General features: G+C 42.7%; 1 protein-coding gene across 5 annotated transcripts in view; it reads right to left on the bottom strand.

Annotated features, from left to right (window-relative positions):
* The window catches only part of RBM6 (RNA binding motif protein 6), a 113,660-nt gene that overhangs the window by 83,420 nt on the left and 16,470 nt on the right, over positions 1-13,770 (bottom strand). For 3 of the 5 annotated variants that reach the window (XM_055134630.1, XM_055134629.1, XM_055134628.1), the window contains 4 exons: positions 9,338-9,443; positions 4,404-5,661; positions 1,652-1,741; positions 659-728 (listed from right to left, as the gene is read on the bottom strand). In XM_055134630.1, coding sequence (XP_054990605.1) covers positions 659-728; positions 1,652-1,741; positions 4,404-5,661; positions 9,338-9,381 — 1,462 coding nt within the window. In that variant the 5' untranslated portion in view covers positions 9,382-9,443. Of the gene's footprint in view, positions 1-658; positions 729-1,651; positions 1,742-4,403; positions 5,662-9,337; positions 9,444-13,770 lie in introns of those variants that run through there. The other 2 variants (XM_055134631.1, XM_055134633.1) reach the window with 2 other exon arrangements.

The following is a 13,770-nucleotide window of genomic DNA, read 5'->3' as shown; positions in this document are numbered from 1 at the left end:
GATAATCACTTAAGCATCACCTTTATTTTCATTATCGTAGTTGAATTCATATTCTCGTAGTCCTAAAAATAATGGTCAATGTTTTAAGTAATTGGGATTTAATTTTTGCTACTTTTCTTTTTCTATATCATACCTGATCAAACTTGTTATTATAAAATACAAAAAGGGTATTCTGTGAATCTGATGGTCAGTTGCAGGACTCTGTACTCAGAGCAAGACTGAAAATTCAAGAAAACACTAATTTGTACAATTTCTCTTAAGTTGCGAATTTGATGCTGAAGTGAAATGTAAAATTTAACATATTTATTAAACAAAATCAGATTCAAAATCAAACATTCCACCACCATGGATGACATAGACAGGAAGTTTAATGATTTAATTCTATGAAATACATTCAGTGGCAAATGTTAACAGCACTAACTCTGTATCTTATAGGTACCCAGAACTGGAACATGTGTCCTTATTGACCAGATGTGGACAAACATCCACAAAGAAACACAGTTATGACTAAAGATGGCTATTATTTGAAGGAAAAACAGGAGGTTTCTGGAAATGTTAACTGTGGTTTCTTAATTAGAAGAGACTCCACAGCGTACAATGCAGAGATTTGACAAAGATCCTTCGAAACCCAAAACCACATGTATACTGAGAAACTCACCTGTGTTATACCCCTTCAACTGCAAGTCCTTTATAGGCATGCCATCAGGAGTCCGAAAGGCATTAAGGATCTGCAAGAACACGGTATTTATACTAGTAATACAAATCATAATCAAATAATGAATACTGCATAATCCCTACTGATTTTTATTGTACAGGACTGAAAGCTATGACTATTTTATAAGGCAAGATAACTTTTCAGGGACTCAAAAAATGCTGAATGAGAACATGAGTATCCAAGTTCCCAACTATATTAAAAAAAAAAAAAGAAAAAAGGCAGAGAGGAATAACCATTAAGTTCAAAAATCAGTCTGCCTGCATTCCAAACATCTCCTGTTTACCTGCTATGTGACCTTTTGGTGCTAGGCAAAAAAATAAAGAGCTGCTTAGACCTGCAGGGTAGGACCACAGTAGCCACACCCAGTGTGGTGCCAGGGTTTGAACTTAGGTCCCAGTAGCCCTGACTGCTGAGCTGTCTCCTGAATCCCAATATTGCATCTTTATGTACGTACTCTAGAATATTCCCTCTTGGATTATTCAAATCTTAAAACAGCAATCTTTGACCATAAGTTTTGTAAACATTACTCCTAGTGAATAATTAATGAAATCTGAATAGGCTCTACAAATTGTAGCAATGTTTTTAGTTTAATTTTTGTACTACAGTGTTACAAAATGTTAACATATGGGGAAGGTACATAAAAGACACCCAAGTCTTTCCTGTACACTTCTTTGCACCATCTGTGATCTATAATCTTTTAAAATACAAAATGTTTAGGGTAGGAGTGATGCTATAGTGGGTAAGGTGCTTGCCATGCACACAGCAGACCTGAGTTTAATCCCCTGAGCACCACCAGGAGTGATCCATTAGTGCCAGAGGAAGTAAGCCCTAAGCACTGCTGGGAGTGGCCCCACAAAAAAATTAAATAAAATATAAAGTTTTTTTTTTTAATGCTTTAAACTGACCAAAAAATAAATAAAGAAATAAAAACCTTACCTCTTCTTTAGTAGTATTTTCAGGTATCCCATTTAATCGAATAAGTTTGCTTGGTTTCTCCTCACTTGGGCCTGTCCTATAATCTTGATCCTTAAATCCAGAACAAAAAATTATTTCAAAAATACATTAGCTTACAAAATAATTCTGAACATGAAATACAGGTACTCAAAATAAAAAATAAAAATTAGCTAAACCAGAATAATAGTATAGCAGGTAGGGTGCTTGCCTTGCACGGGGCTGACCTGAATTCGTTCTTAGGTACCCCACATAATCCCCTGAAGCCCACCAGGAGTGATCCCCGAGCACAGAGGCAGGAGTAAGCCCTGAGAATCACTGAATGTGACCTCCCACACAGTTGCATCATGGGCCAGAGAACAGCTCAACAGGCTGAAGACGTGCTTGACATAAGAGGCCTAGGTTTGTCCCCTGTCATAACATGATCCCCCAAGCACTGTTTGTAGCAACCCCCAAGCGCCCAGGCACAGAGCTGGGAATCACCTCTGAATCCTGCCAGGCTTGGCCCAAAAACTAACAGCAAACGAGAATAAAACAACAACAACAAAAAAAAAACACTTGCATCAAATGAAGATAGAAAAATCCACAATTTTCCCTATATTTCTACACTCCAAAATTTTACTTCACACAATTAATCACTGTCACTGTCATCCCGTTGCTCATCAATTTGTTCGAGAGGGTACCGGTAACGTCTCTCATTGAGAGACTTATTGTTACTGTTTTGGGCATATCCAATATGCACGGGTAGCTTGCCAGGCTCTGCCGCACAGGCTCGATACTCTCCGTATCTTGCCGGGCTCTCCAAGAGGGGCAGAGGAATCGAACTCAGGTCGGCCGCGTGAAAGGCAAATGCCCAACCGATGCCAATAACTCACTGAGGGTATTTTGAAATAGTAGAGAGGGGCATTAAGAGAAACAACATTGAAAAGAACTTTCAGTCAAAGTGAGGGCTTTCAGGCCAGGTACATGGCTCAAAGGTTGGATGCTTGCTTTTGCATAAGGGAGGCCACAGTTCTACTTCCAACACCACATGGCCCCCTCGGAACAATCAAGGAGTAGCCCTCAAGCCTTACCCAGGTATGAGCCAGAAAAATAAAGAGAAAAAAAATTATATACTATAAATTTTAAGCTCTTTTCCTGAATGAGAAATTTCTTTTCCTGAATGAGAAAATAGAAATAAAATAAATTTTAACTAGATATTATCTATCAAGGGCTGGAGTGATAGCACAGTGGGAAGGGCATTTGCCTTGCACGCAGCTGATCCAGGTTCGATTCCTCCGCCCCTCTCAGAGAGCCCGGCAAGCTACCAAGAGTATATCACCCGCATGGTAGAGCCTGGCAAGCTACCCGTGGTGTATTCAAAATGCCAAAAACAGGGAGCTGGAGCAATAGAACAGCAGCTAGGGTGTTTGCCTTGCACGCGGCTGACCTGGGTTCGATTCCCAGCATCCCATATGGTCCTCCGAGCGCCGCTAGGGGTAATTCCTGAGTGCAGAGCCAGGAGTGACCCCTGTGCATCGTCAGGTGTGACTCAAAAATCAAAAAGCAAAAAAAAAAAAAAAAAAAAAGCCAAAAACAGTAACAAGTCTCACAATAGAGACGTTACTGGTGCCCGCTCAAGGAAATCGATGAGCAACAGGATGACAGTGATACACTGATTATCTATCAAACAGGGGTCAAAAGACTTCAGATTGTATACTGTACAACTTAACAGTATATTTCCACAGAAATGGCATTTTCCATTTAATCAATTCCAGGGCTAGAAAAATAGCTCAGAGGTCTAGAGTATTTGCCTTGCATGTAGGAGCCCAAGGTTTGATTCCTGGCAACACCAGCCTCCTGAGTATCACTGGAAACAACCTGTGAGCCCTAGGCAAAAACAGCCACAGAAATTGCTGGGTGTGGCCCAAAAAAAACAAACTTTACACAGTCATTCCTGACACATTTCTCTCCTTTTTCTTTTTTTTCCTATGGGCCAAGTCCAGTGATATCAGGGGTTACTCCTGGCTCTGTGCTCAGAATCCACTCCTGGCCATGCTCAGGGAACCATATGGGATACCAAGGACTGAACCAGTGTTGACTGCTTACAGGGCAAGTGCCATACCTGCTGTATTATCTCTCCAATTTCATTTTTCTCATTTTCACTTGTCTTAAAAAGGATTTAACATTTATTTACTTTTGAGTTTTAGGCACATCCAGAAGTGCTTAGAGCTTACTCCTGGTGAAGCTTCCACTATATGAGGCGGCAGGGATCAACCTGGGATGGATGCACTCAAGGCAAGGGCTCTACCCACTGTACTATCATCTTTCTGGTCACATGACCCACTCCACCCCCACCCCTTTTTTTTCTGGGGATTAAGTTCAGGGTCTGAGAGATTGCAAGCAAATACTCCTCTACCAATCCACAACTGCACTACATCCAATACTTTTCTTTTTTTTGGTTCTTGGGTCATACTTCAGACTTGAGAGTGGAGGTATAGTTACTGGTGGTGCCAGCAGGTGAAGCCCAGGACAGAGGTGCTTGCATGTCAGGCACGGATTCTAGCCCTTGAGCTAACTCCCAGGCCCACACATTTTACTTTTTGATAGTCACGTAATATTAATGACTGATGGTCCTAAACTCCGTACTATATCCTTTGGAAAATCTCATCAAAATGCAAAAAAGCAAAATCAAAAGCAAATACAACCCTTCCCCTCTAGTACCCAACCATCCCCTCAATTCACTCTATTCACGTACCTGAAGGTCCCGATGGCTATCTCGGGAACTTTTGCCCTCTGGAAAAGACTTGTTCTGACCATAAGCAAATAATTGGCTTCCTGGCATCCTGTGATCCACGTCTCGGTACTCCATGCTTCTGTAATCAGTATCTTGCGGGCCAAGAAAGTCCAGATCACTTTCCTCTTTATACAGATCAGCCTCGGAACTCTTTTGTTCACTTCCAGAAAGCTGTGACTTGTCTTGGTCTTGAAGTGGACTTTGACTATTCTGAAAATCTGATGGAGACTTGTGCTCAAAGGTTTCTCCTTCTCTTGTTTCTGAATGCTCAAATTCTCCTTTTTGAATGCCAAAGGCAGGTCTTTCTGTTGTACGGTCATGGGTGGATTCTTCTCTCTTGTTCATCACATTCATACCAGGATGTTCTCTATCTTTTGCAGAGGGCTGAACGTAATCCAACATATTTGGGTCCACAGAGGGCATCTCCCTATCTTTAAATTCCATACACGGTCCCACCTCTCTACTCCTAAAATCCTGATCAGTCCTAGACCGATGTCTACCTCTGAAATCTGAATGTGGTGTATCCCTGTCCCTAAAGTCTAGATCACTGGAACCTGAACCTCGACCTCTAAAATCCACCTGTGCCCCATCTTTGTCCCTGAAGTCCAAATCAGATACATCTCTATTCCTAAAATCAGAACGGGACTGATCTCTGGCCCTGAAATTCATGTCTGATAAATCCCTTCCCCTGAAATCTGCATGGGCTCCATCCCGACCTCTAAAATCTAAATCGTATGTGCCCCGGCCCCTGAAGTCAGCTGGAGGGGCATCCCTCCCTCTGAAGTCGACAGTATCTCTGTAGTTCATGTGAGAGGTCTCCCTGCCTCTATAGTCCATGGAGGTACCATCTCCACCCCTATAGTCCAGAGGTGGGCCTTCTCGTTCCCGAAAATCCCCAGAATGTATATCCCTACCCCTATAGTCCAACTGTAATGAATCTCTGCTCTGGAAATCGGAAGATGAATATTCTCCCCCCCTGAAATCATGTCCAGGTCCCTCCCCTCCTCGATAGTCACCATGAGGTCCATCTCTAGCTCCATAGCTGAAAGAATGCTCCTCTACATTTGCAAAGGGAGGCCCCGAATGCCCCTGGAAATCAAAGGGAAGTGAATCTCTGCCAGGAAAGTTGCCAGAGTGTCTCTCTTGAGCATGACTCTTAAGGGGAGGAGGAGGATAATCCCTGTTCCACCCGGGAGCAAACCTTTCTTCTTGGCTCCCACTGTAGAAACAAAGACAGTGTTACTTATATTGTCCAGAGAGTTTGAAATCTACACACCAGCATATTCTTCTCTATCACAGCACATTCTTCTGTAAACATTTTTTTTTGGCAGAGTTCTGTAACAAGTTCCTAGATCTGCAGAAAGCAGCAATGTTTTGCTATTTTAAGACGAAGTGGTGGAGTAAACTTTTATGCTCCCATTTCAGAACACGAGGAAAGTCAACACATGACTGCTGCAGAAAAAGCTTTCACCCAGTCCTGCAACAGGGAAAATCCGCAACACCAGATAAGCTAGCAATGGTGACACACTACAAAAATTTCCATTTCCTACAGCCAGGGAACTTAGAATTCCAAGATCACATGAGGACGCCTAAATATCAGAAAAATCAATTTACTGTAAATTTTATATGGTATGTTTCAGGAGATGTTTTCTGCTGCTGTGTGTCTGGATAATATTTCAACATATTTGATTACAGCTATAGTATGAACACCACCCAATCAGAATGGATGTGGGTCCAAAACAAAGAAACAATAGTGTAAAGAAGCACTAACTGTAACCAGTAGGAGCACATTAGTGTTCACCAGCTAAGCATCAGTTCTGGCTGCTTCTAAATCCAATTCTACAGAGGTCCCACTTAGAAGCCTATATCCTACCATGATGCTACCCAAGGGTACAGCAGGCAACATGAATCATGTCACAAGCCAAGTGTAAGTTGACTATGCCAAGCAATAGCATCCAAGAGCTGACTGATGAAACGGACCTCAAAGCGTATCATATTTTCAATTATCCGAAAATTAAGAAGTTGATACTGCAGATTCTAGTAGTTCATGCTAATTCTTCCTGGTAATTAATTATACTTAAAAATAAGCACAGTATCAACACTTAATTCATAGAACTCAAAAGATAAACAAGAACGGACTCAATCTTTCATAGTACCCTGCTGCTTCCCCTTGTCTAACAGGTTAACTTACTGGTTTGGCTCTAATTAAAAAATTAGGGAATTTCAATCGACAATGAGAAACCTAGAATCCTAAGCTGATGGGTGAGAGAAGAGGGGAAAACATGAAATGATGCAAAGGGTTATTTCCAACTTAGAAAAGAAAAATTTCAGCCCTTTAAGAGATCAAGTGAAAATCAGTAATTTTCTCTCAAATATACAGGTTCTATTACATGACCCTTCTGAGCTCAGACTACACCACTGTAGAAAGGATTCAAAGGACAACTGCACCTGGGTAACTCAGTTCAAGAGAAACAGTTACATGCCAAATGCTTTCTTAAAGTAATAGGTATTCAACAACAGAAACCTAAATATTAGACTAAAGCATATTTAACAGGTTTTCAGAACATGATGCATATTATTATTAGCTCCTGTTAATGTTAGTTTTGTCTATTTGGTTCATTATAAGAGAAGAAAAATTTAATATTCTTTGAAGCAAAATAATTTAATGCTAAGATTTAAGACATTGCCACCAATTATAGTGTTGCCCATAGTTAAAAGAATTTGAAGAATTCAAAACCAAGCTTATAGGATGGTTTAAACCTCAACAATAGGGGCTTTGCACTCAGGAATTACTCCTGGCGATGCTCAGAGGACCATATGGGAAGCTGGGAATCGAACCTGGGCCGAGTGCAAGGTAAACGCTGTACTACCATTCCAGCCCCAGCAAAATTCTTCCTTCAAGAGCCACATGGTAATAACACTAGACTTGGAAGCCCATCACAACCATTTAACTCTGCCATTAGAGCATCAAAGAAATTAGGCTAGAGAACATTGTACTATTGCTCCACCCCAAAACTTTTTAATGTACATATAATTTTTTAAAGATCAGATTTCTTTGGCATGTCAGTAAGACATAGAAAGCACATTCCTATCACATTTTATTAAATGTAAACAATGCAAAACTTTAAAAAATACTATCAGTTTATCAAGTTAGTAGATTCTTACAAGTCTAAAATATAATCTAAGTAATACCACTTTTTCCAGTAACCCCTAAGGAGGAAATGCAGCTTAAAAAGCTTTTTTTTTTCTTCAGAACTACTTATGGAAGCCGTAAAACAACATGCCATGGGCAAGACACAGCTCTAGATTCTAGACATCACATCACAAACTTAATAAAACATTTGTGAGCCTTTGTAAATGTTTATGTTTCTGCTATCTTTCCTTATCAGCAAGTATGAAATACTTTACTGAAAGAGACAATAAACAGAAGGGGAATAGTGGGTGGGAGCGATAGTACAGTGGGTAGAACTCTTGCCTTGCATGCAGATGACCCGGATTCAATCCCAACATTCCATCTGGTCCCCTGAGCTCAACAGGAGTGAGTCCGGAGTAACCCCTGAGCAATGTCTGATGTGGCTCAAAATAAAAATAAAAAAGATTGGAAACTACTTTTTAATGTTTAAAAAATGTTGAAGAGGGGAAATGGCAGAGAGACTGGTCAGTGGGCTGAGCACATGCTTTGTATATGGGAGGTCCAGGATGGATGCCTGGCACTGCACCATCCCCAGAGCAGTGAAGAGATTTCCCAAGCCAGAGAGAGGGGCAGAGCCCAACTACTGGCAAATGTGGTCCCAAAATAAAGGGGAAAAAATTAAGATGAAAAAAATGTTAGGTTCAAAGAGACAGCTGAAAAGACCGGATGATAATACAGCAGGTAAGGAGCCTGCCTTACACGTGGTTGACCTCAGCTAGATCCCTAGCACCCCATATGGTTTCACTAGACCTAACAGGAGTGATCCCTGAGCTCAGAACCAGGAAAAAGCCCTGAGCACAGCCCAAATCCTCCCCCACCCAGATAAACAAATAAAGGGACAGAGCATATGCTTTCCATGAGATAGTCACAAATGCAATCACCAGTACCACATGGTTTCTAAAGCACCACCAAGAGTGACCCCAAGCACTGAGCTAGGGGCAGATCCTAAACTGTGGGGTGTAGTCAAAAACAAAATAAATAAATATATTGAAGGGCAGAGAGATAGTACAGGAAGGTAGGGTATTTGCCTTGCACATGGCCAACCCAGATTCAATCCCTGGCAACCATTATCGTATCATAAGCCTGCCAAGAGTAATTCCTGAGTGCAAAACCAGGCAGTAAGCCCTGAGCATGGCCAGGTGTGGCCCAACAAACAAAATAGGGCTGAGAGAAAGAATATAGGAGCTAAGGTACTTGCTCTGCATGCGTTTGAGCCTGGTTGCATCCTGCACATTCTCACGCTCCCTGAGCACCACGGTGCATGGTGGTCCTGAGCACTGCCAGGTACAGTCCAAACCCACGCCCTACCCCACCAAAATATACATATGCATAAACATTAAACCATAAAATATCTGATATGTTGATACTGTCTCACAATCAAGCAAAATTTTTAGCTTCCAGTTTTGTTTTGTTTTGCTTGCTTTTGGGTCCATACCCGGTAGTGCTCACAGGCAACTGCTGGCTCTCTGCTCAGAAGTGACCTCTGGTAGCCTTCAGGGGACTGTATGTAGGTGCTAGGAATTGAACTAGTGTCAGCTGCATTGCAAGACAAGCACCTTAACTTCTGTACTATCTACCCTCAGCTGTTTTTTTTTTTTATTACAACCATTTCCATATAAATTAAAAATATCCTTCAGAGTATTAGTTTAGTTGTTACATTAAATATATAGGCAATTTCAATATACAAACTTTCAAGACTTACCGATAAGGTCCGGCTCTGTTAGCAGTCCGAGAATCCCCCCACATTTCTCTAAGTCAAGAGGGCTCCAATAGTAAATCCCTTTGCTATCAAAGCCTGGTTTTGGTACCTGTGTAAAAATAATAATATCTACATTAGAACATGAAGTAAAGGCTAAATGAATTTCCTCTTGCCCAGCTTATCAGGGATCAACATATCAGCAGATTTATATTAAAAAGCTTTAGGGCTGGAGTGATAGTACAGTGGGCAGGGCACTTGCCTTGCATGTGGCTGACCCAAATTCGATCCCGAGCACCCCATATGGTTTCCCGAGCAGTGCAGAGTCAGGAGTAAGTCCTGAGGACCACTGGGAGTGGCCCAAAATACAAAAAAATAAAATAGCTTATAAACACATACTAATTGGTAACAAAAAAAAAATTTTTTGGGGGGGGTAAGGTTTCTAGACTACAACTGGCAGTGCTCAGAGACTGCTCTTGGCTCTGTGCTCAGACCTCCAGCAGTACTTATGGACCACAGGCAGTGCTATGATTCAAACCAGAATCACATCTGCTACAGCCACATGCAACGTAGTGCCATACCTCCTATATTATCTCTCCAGCCTCCAATTTATTTTTCAATGTTTTGGATATGATCCAGAAAGCAAAATTAAGGCCAGAGACAATACAGGGCATGCCTTGCATATGACCAAACCAAGTTCAATCACCGGTACCCTCAAGTATCACCAGGTATGGCTCCGAATACCACCCCACATGCCCCCCCCTCAAAAAAAAAAACAAAACAGGGATATACATAGTTGAATAGTAAAGAACTCGCTTTGCTTATGGGAGTCCAGGGTTAGTCCCTAGCACACGTTCCCTCTCTCCTCCCCAACAGCACTGTCTGGTGGTCTTCCTACCCAAGAACTGTAAGGAGTGGCCCTCACAAGAACAATTTTTTTTTTTTTAATTTAAACTGAGGGATGGAACACATTCTTCATACTCAAGAGCACAGGTTTGACCTCCAGACAAAGTCCTCTAAGTTTAGCCAGAAATAACCCCAGACACCAAGCTAGGGAGAGCCCCGGAGCTCTGCCAGGTATGTGGCCCCCAAAAAACTTTTAAAATATTTCAATCACAAAAGAAAATTTAAATTACAAGCCTGGCAGACAAAATGGGGTAAAGCCATTTGCCTTGCTTGCAGCTGAGCCTGGTCTGATCCCCAGCACTGCCAAGAGTGACTCCAAAGCACAGAGCCAGGAACAGGCCTGGAACACAACTGGCTATTGCCATCCTCCCCCCCCCACAAAAAAAAAATTTAAATCACAAGTAGCATGTACAGAAAATATGGGTCATTCAAAAAAATAAAATCGTTTTACTGGAACCATCCCTGAGAGATGGGATGCAGCTCAACAACAGAGCACCTGACTTATGTGTATAAGGACCTGGGTTCAACCCCCAATACCAAGAGAAAATAAAAGACAAAAAATAATTGTCTGAATCAAATTGTTGGAACTTTTTTTTTTTTTTATTTTTTTTTTGCTTTTTTGGGTCACACCTGGCGATGCACAGGGGTTACTCCTGGCTCTGCGCTCAGGAATCACTCCTGGCGATGCTCAGGGGACCATACGGGATGCTGGGAATTGAACCCGGGTTGGCCACATGCAAGGCAAATGCCTTCCCCGCTATGCTATTGCTCCAGTCCCAAATTGTTGGAACTTTAAGGCCAGAGAGCATGCCTGGTACACAGCCCACCAAGTTTGTCCCCTGGAACCACATATGGTTTCCCAAGTCTGCCAGGAAGGACCCATGAGCACAGAGCCAGGAGTAACCCCTCAGAAGGAAGGAAGAGAGGGAGGGTGGGAGAGAAGGAGGGTTGAAAGATCTCAAAACTATTTCCTACTTATATATTCCAGTGCTGGGATCACTGAACCCTGGGTACACACATGCAAGGCATGTGCTCTGGCACTGAGCCACTTAACCCAGCCCCATCATTCTCAAACGTTATATTGAAAAAAAAATAAATCTCTGAATTCCTGTCATGAGCCAAGTGCCAGACTGAGGGCCCCCAATGTTCAACAAAACCTCTGGCTCTGGTGGATATTTAGAGCAAGAAAAGTCTCAAGAAAGCAGAGCTGGGCACCCAGGGCTCAGTGACAGAGTATGTGCCACTTGCACATATGAGGCCATGAGTTCAATCCCCTACACTGCCGCTAGTCTGCAAGTGCCAGCTCACCAAAACCAAGCGTGTGGGAGCTGGAGTGATAGCACAGCGGGTAGCACAATTTGCCTTGCACTCGGCTGACGCAGGTTCGATTCCCAGCATTCCATATGGTCCCCTGAACCAGGGGTAATTCCTGAGTGCAGAGCCAGGAGTGACCCCTGTGCATCACTGGGTGTGACCCCCCCAAAAAAAGAGCAAAAAAACCCCAAAAAAAACCCAAGCGTGTGCAAGTACCACAAGAGTGCAAGCAGGAGCTGGAGCAGTAGTACAAAGGGTACGGTGCTTGCCTTTTATGAGGCCAACCTGGGTTCAATCCCTGGCATCCCATATGGTCCCCCAAGCACCTTCAGGAGTAATTCCTGAGTGCAGAGCCAGGAGTAACCCTAGAGCATCACTGTGCAATACTTAAAAACAAAACAAAAAAGAGTGCAAGCAGCCCACTAAGTGCAACCCGCAGACACTGCAACCACAAAAAAGTGAAGGGAAAGGGAAAAGTTGAAATCTAAAGGAGTATAGGACAAGTCACCTATTCAGTGGCACTGAAACATCAATTTCAGGGCCGGAGAGGTAGAGCAATAGCTCAGGTGCTTGCCTTGCATGCACCTTGACCCAGGTTTGTTCCCTGCCCCTCGTATGGTTCCCCTAACCCTTCTAGAAGTGATCTCTGAGAGCAAAGCCAGAACAAACTCAGCATATCCAGGTATGACCCAAAAAGCAATTAATAAATTCCACAAATAACTGTATCTGGCGGTGAAATGCAAGCATGATGACCTGGAGTGGCTAAGAGCTCCTGCCACCCACACATATGGCCACAAATTCAAATTCCCCGTGTCCCACAAGTCAAGTGCAATCCTGTCAGCTCTGCTGGCTGTGACTCTTGGGGACACAAGTTACCTAACCACACCACAGCCAGGTACATGGGAGTGCCACAAAAAGAGGTGTAACCCTCAGCAAACACCACAATGAAAACAAAATTGTGTGAGCACCATGGCCAAGAACTATGAACATTGATGAGGTTGTGTGTAAGCATGCAGCAACACCAGTAAGCACGACCAAGCCCCACAACGAACAGAATGTAAATGAGGACCATGGCTAAATGTGTGAGCACTGCAAGCTCACGGGTGACCTTCAGAGAGCACCACAGCGAATAATGTGTGAGCACAACAGTCAGCTTAAGTGTGCTACTCCCACTCCTCACCCCCCAGATCATCCAACAATAACAACAATGACCTCTGTTCTTCACAGAAATGAGGGAAGGGGAAGGGTAGAATATAATAATAAACAATTTTGTGTTTTTGGATACACCCAGCTGTATTTAGGGCTTACTCCTGGCTCTGTGCTCAGCAGAAATCACTCCTGGCTGGGTCTGAGGGGCCATATAGGGTGCCAGGGATCGAACCAGGTTGGCTACATGCAAGGCAAGCACCCCACCCGCTGTACCATCACTCCAGCCCCTGACTATAGAACTTTCAATGATCACCAGTGCTGATGATTACCAGATGTCATTAAATGGACTGTAATATTATTTAAGTTCCAAGTAATTTGCTATCATTGAGTATATGCCAGAACATACTGGTACAAAGTAAATCACTGGAAAGTTTTCTGTAACAAAATTGCAAAGGTTGGCCAGAGATAGTCCAGCAGGTAAGGTATCTGCTCCACCCACAGCCAACCTGGGTTTGATCCCTAGCATCCCATGGTCCCCAGAGCACTGCAAGGAGTAATTTCTAAATGCAGAGCCAGGAGTAAACCCTGAGCATTGCCAGATATGACTCAAAAGCTTTCAAAAGAAAAACTGCAGAGCTTGTTTTTAGAAAAAAAGAAAGAAAATTCAAGTATGAGCTAGAGAGGGCCTGCCGCCTCAGCTTCTTGGGTGTGCCCCCCCAGATTCTAGCAAGCAATGAAGTAGAAGGACCCTTAGGTGAATGCTGAAGATGAAGGGGAAGCTACAAGCAGTGCAGATCTTAGTAGTAGCAATAAGAAATTCAATTGAGAATAAAAAAAGATGAGTAACTGAGACTAAGCAAATACAAATAAGAGAAAATAGAAACCTCGTAAAATACAATGATTCTTTGCTGAGGGGAAAAAAAGAGTCAAAGGAGTGTTTTAAAGGTCGAAACAGAAAATGGTTCTATATAGACAGTTATTAAACAGGGGTAAGCTGGGCCTGAGGATGGCAAACATCACATTACGCTCCAGCCTACTCTCCTTCTGATACTGTTTTATTGATTCCTTTT

Source organism: Sorex araneus, chromosome 4 (assembly GCF_027595985.1).
Source record: "Sorex araneus isolate mSorAra2 chromosome 4, mSorAra2.pri, whole genome shotgun sequence".
Lineage (NCBI taxonomy): Eukaryota > Metazoa > Chordata > Mammalia > Eulipotyphla > Soricidae > Sorex > Sorex araneus.
Note: the sequence above shows the minus strand (reverse complement) of the source record. Positions and strands in the feature narration are given on the sequence as shown.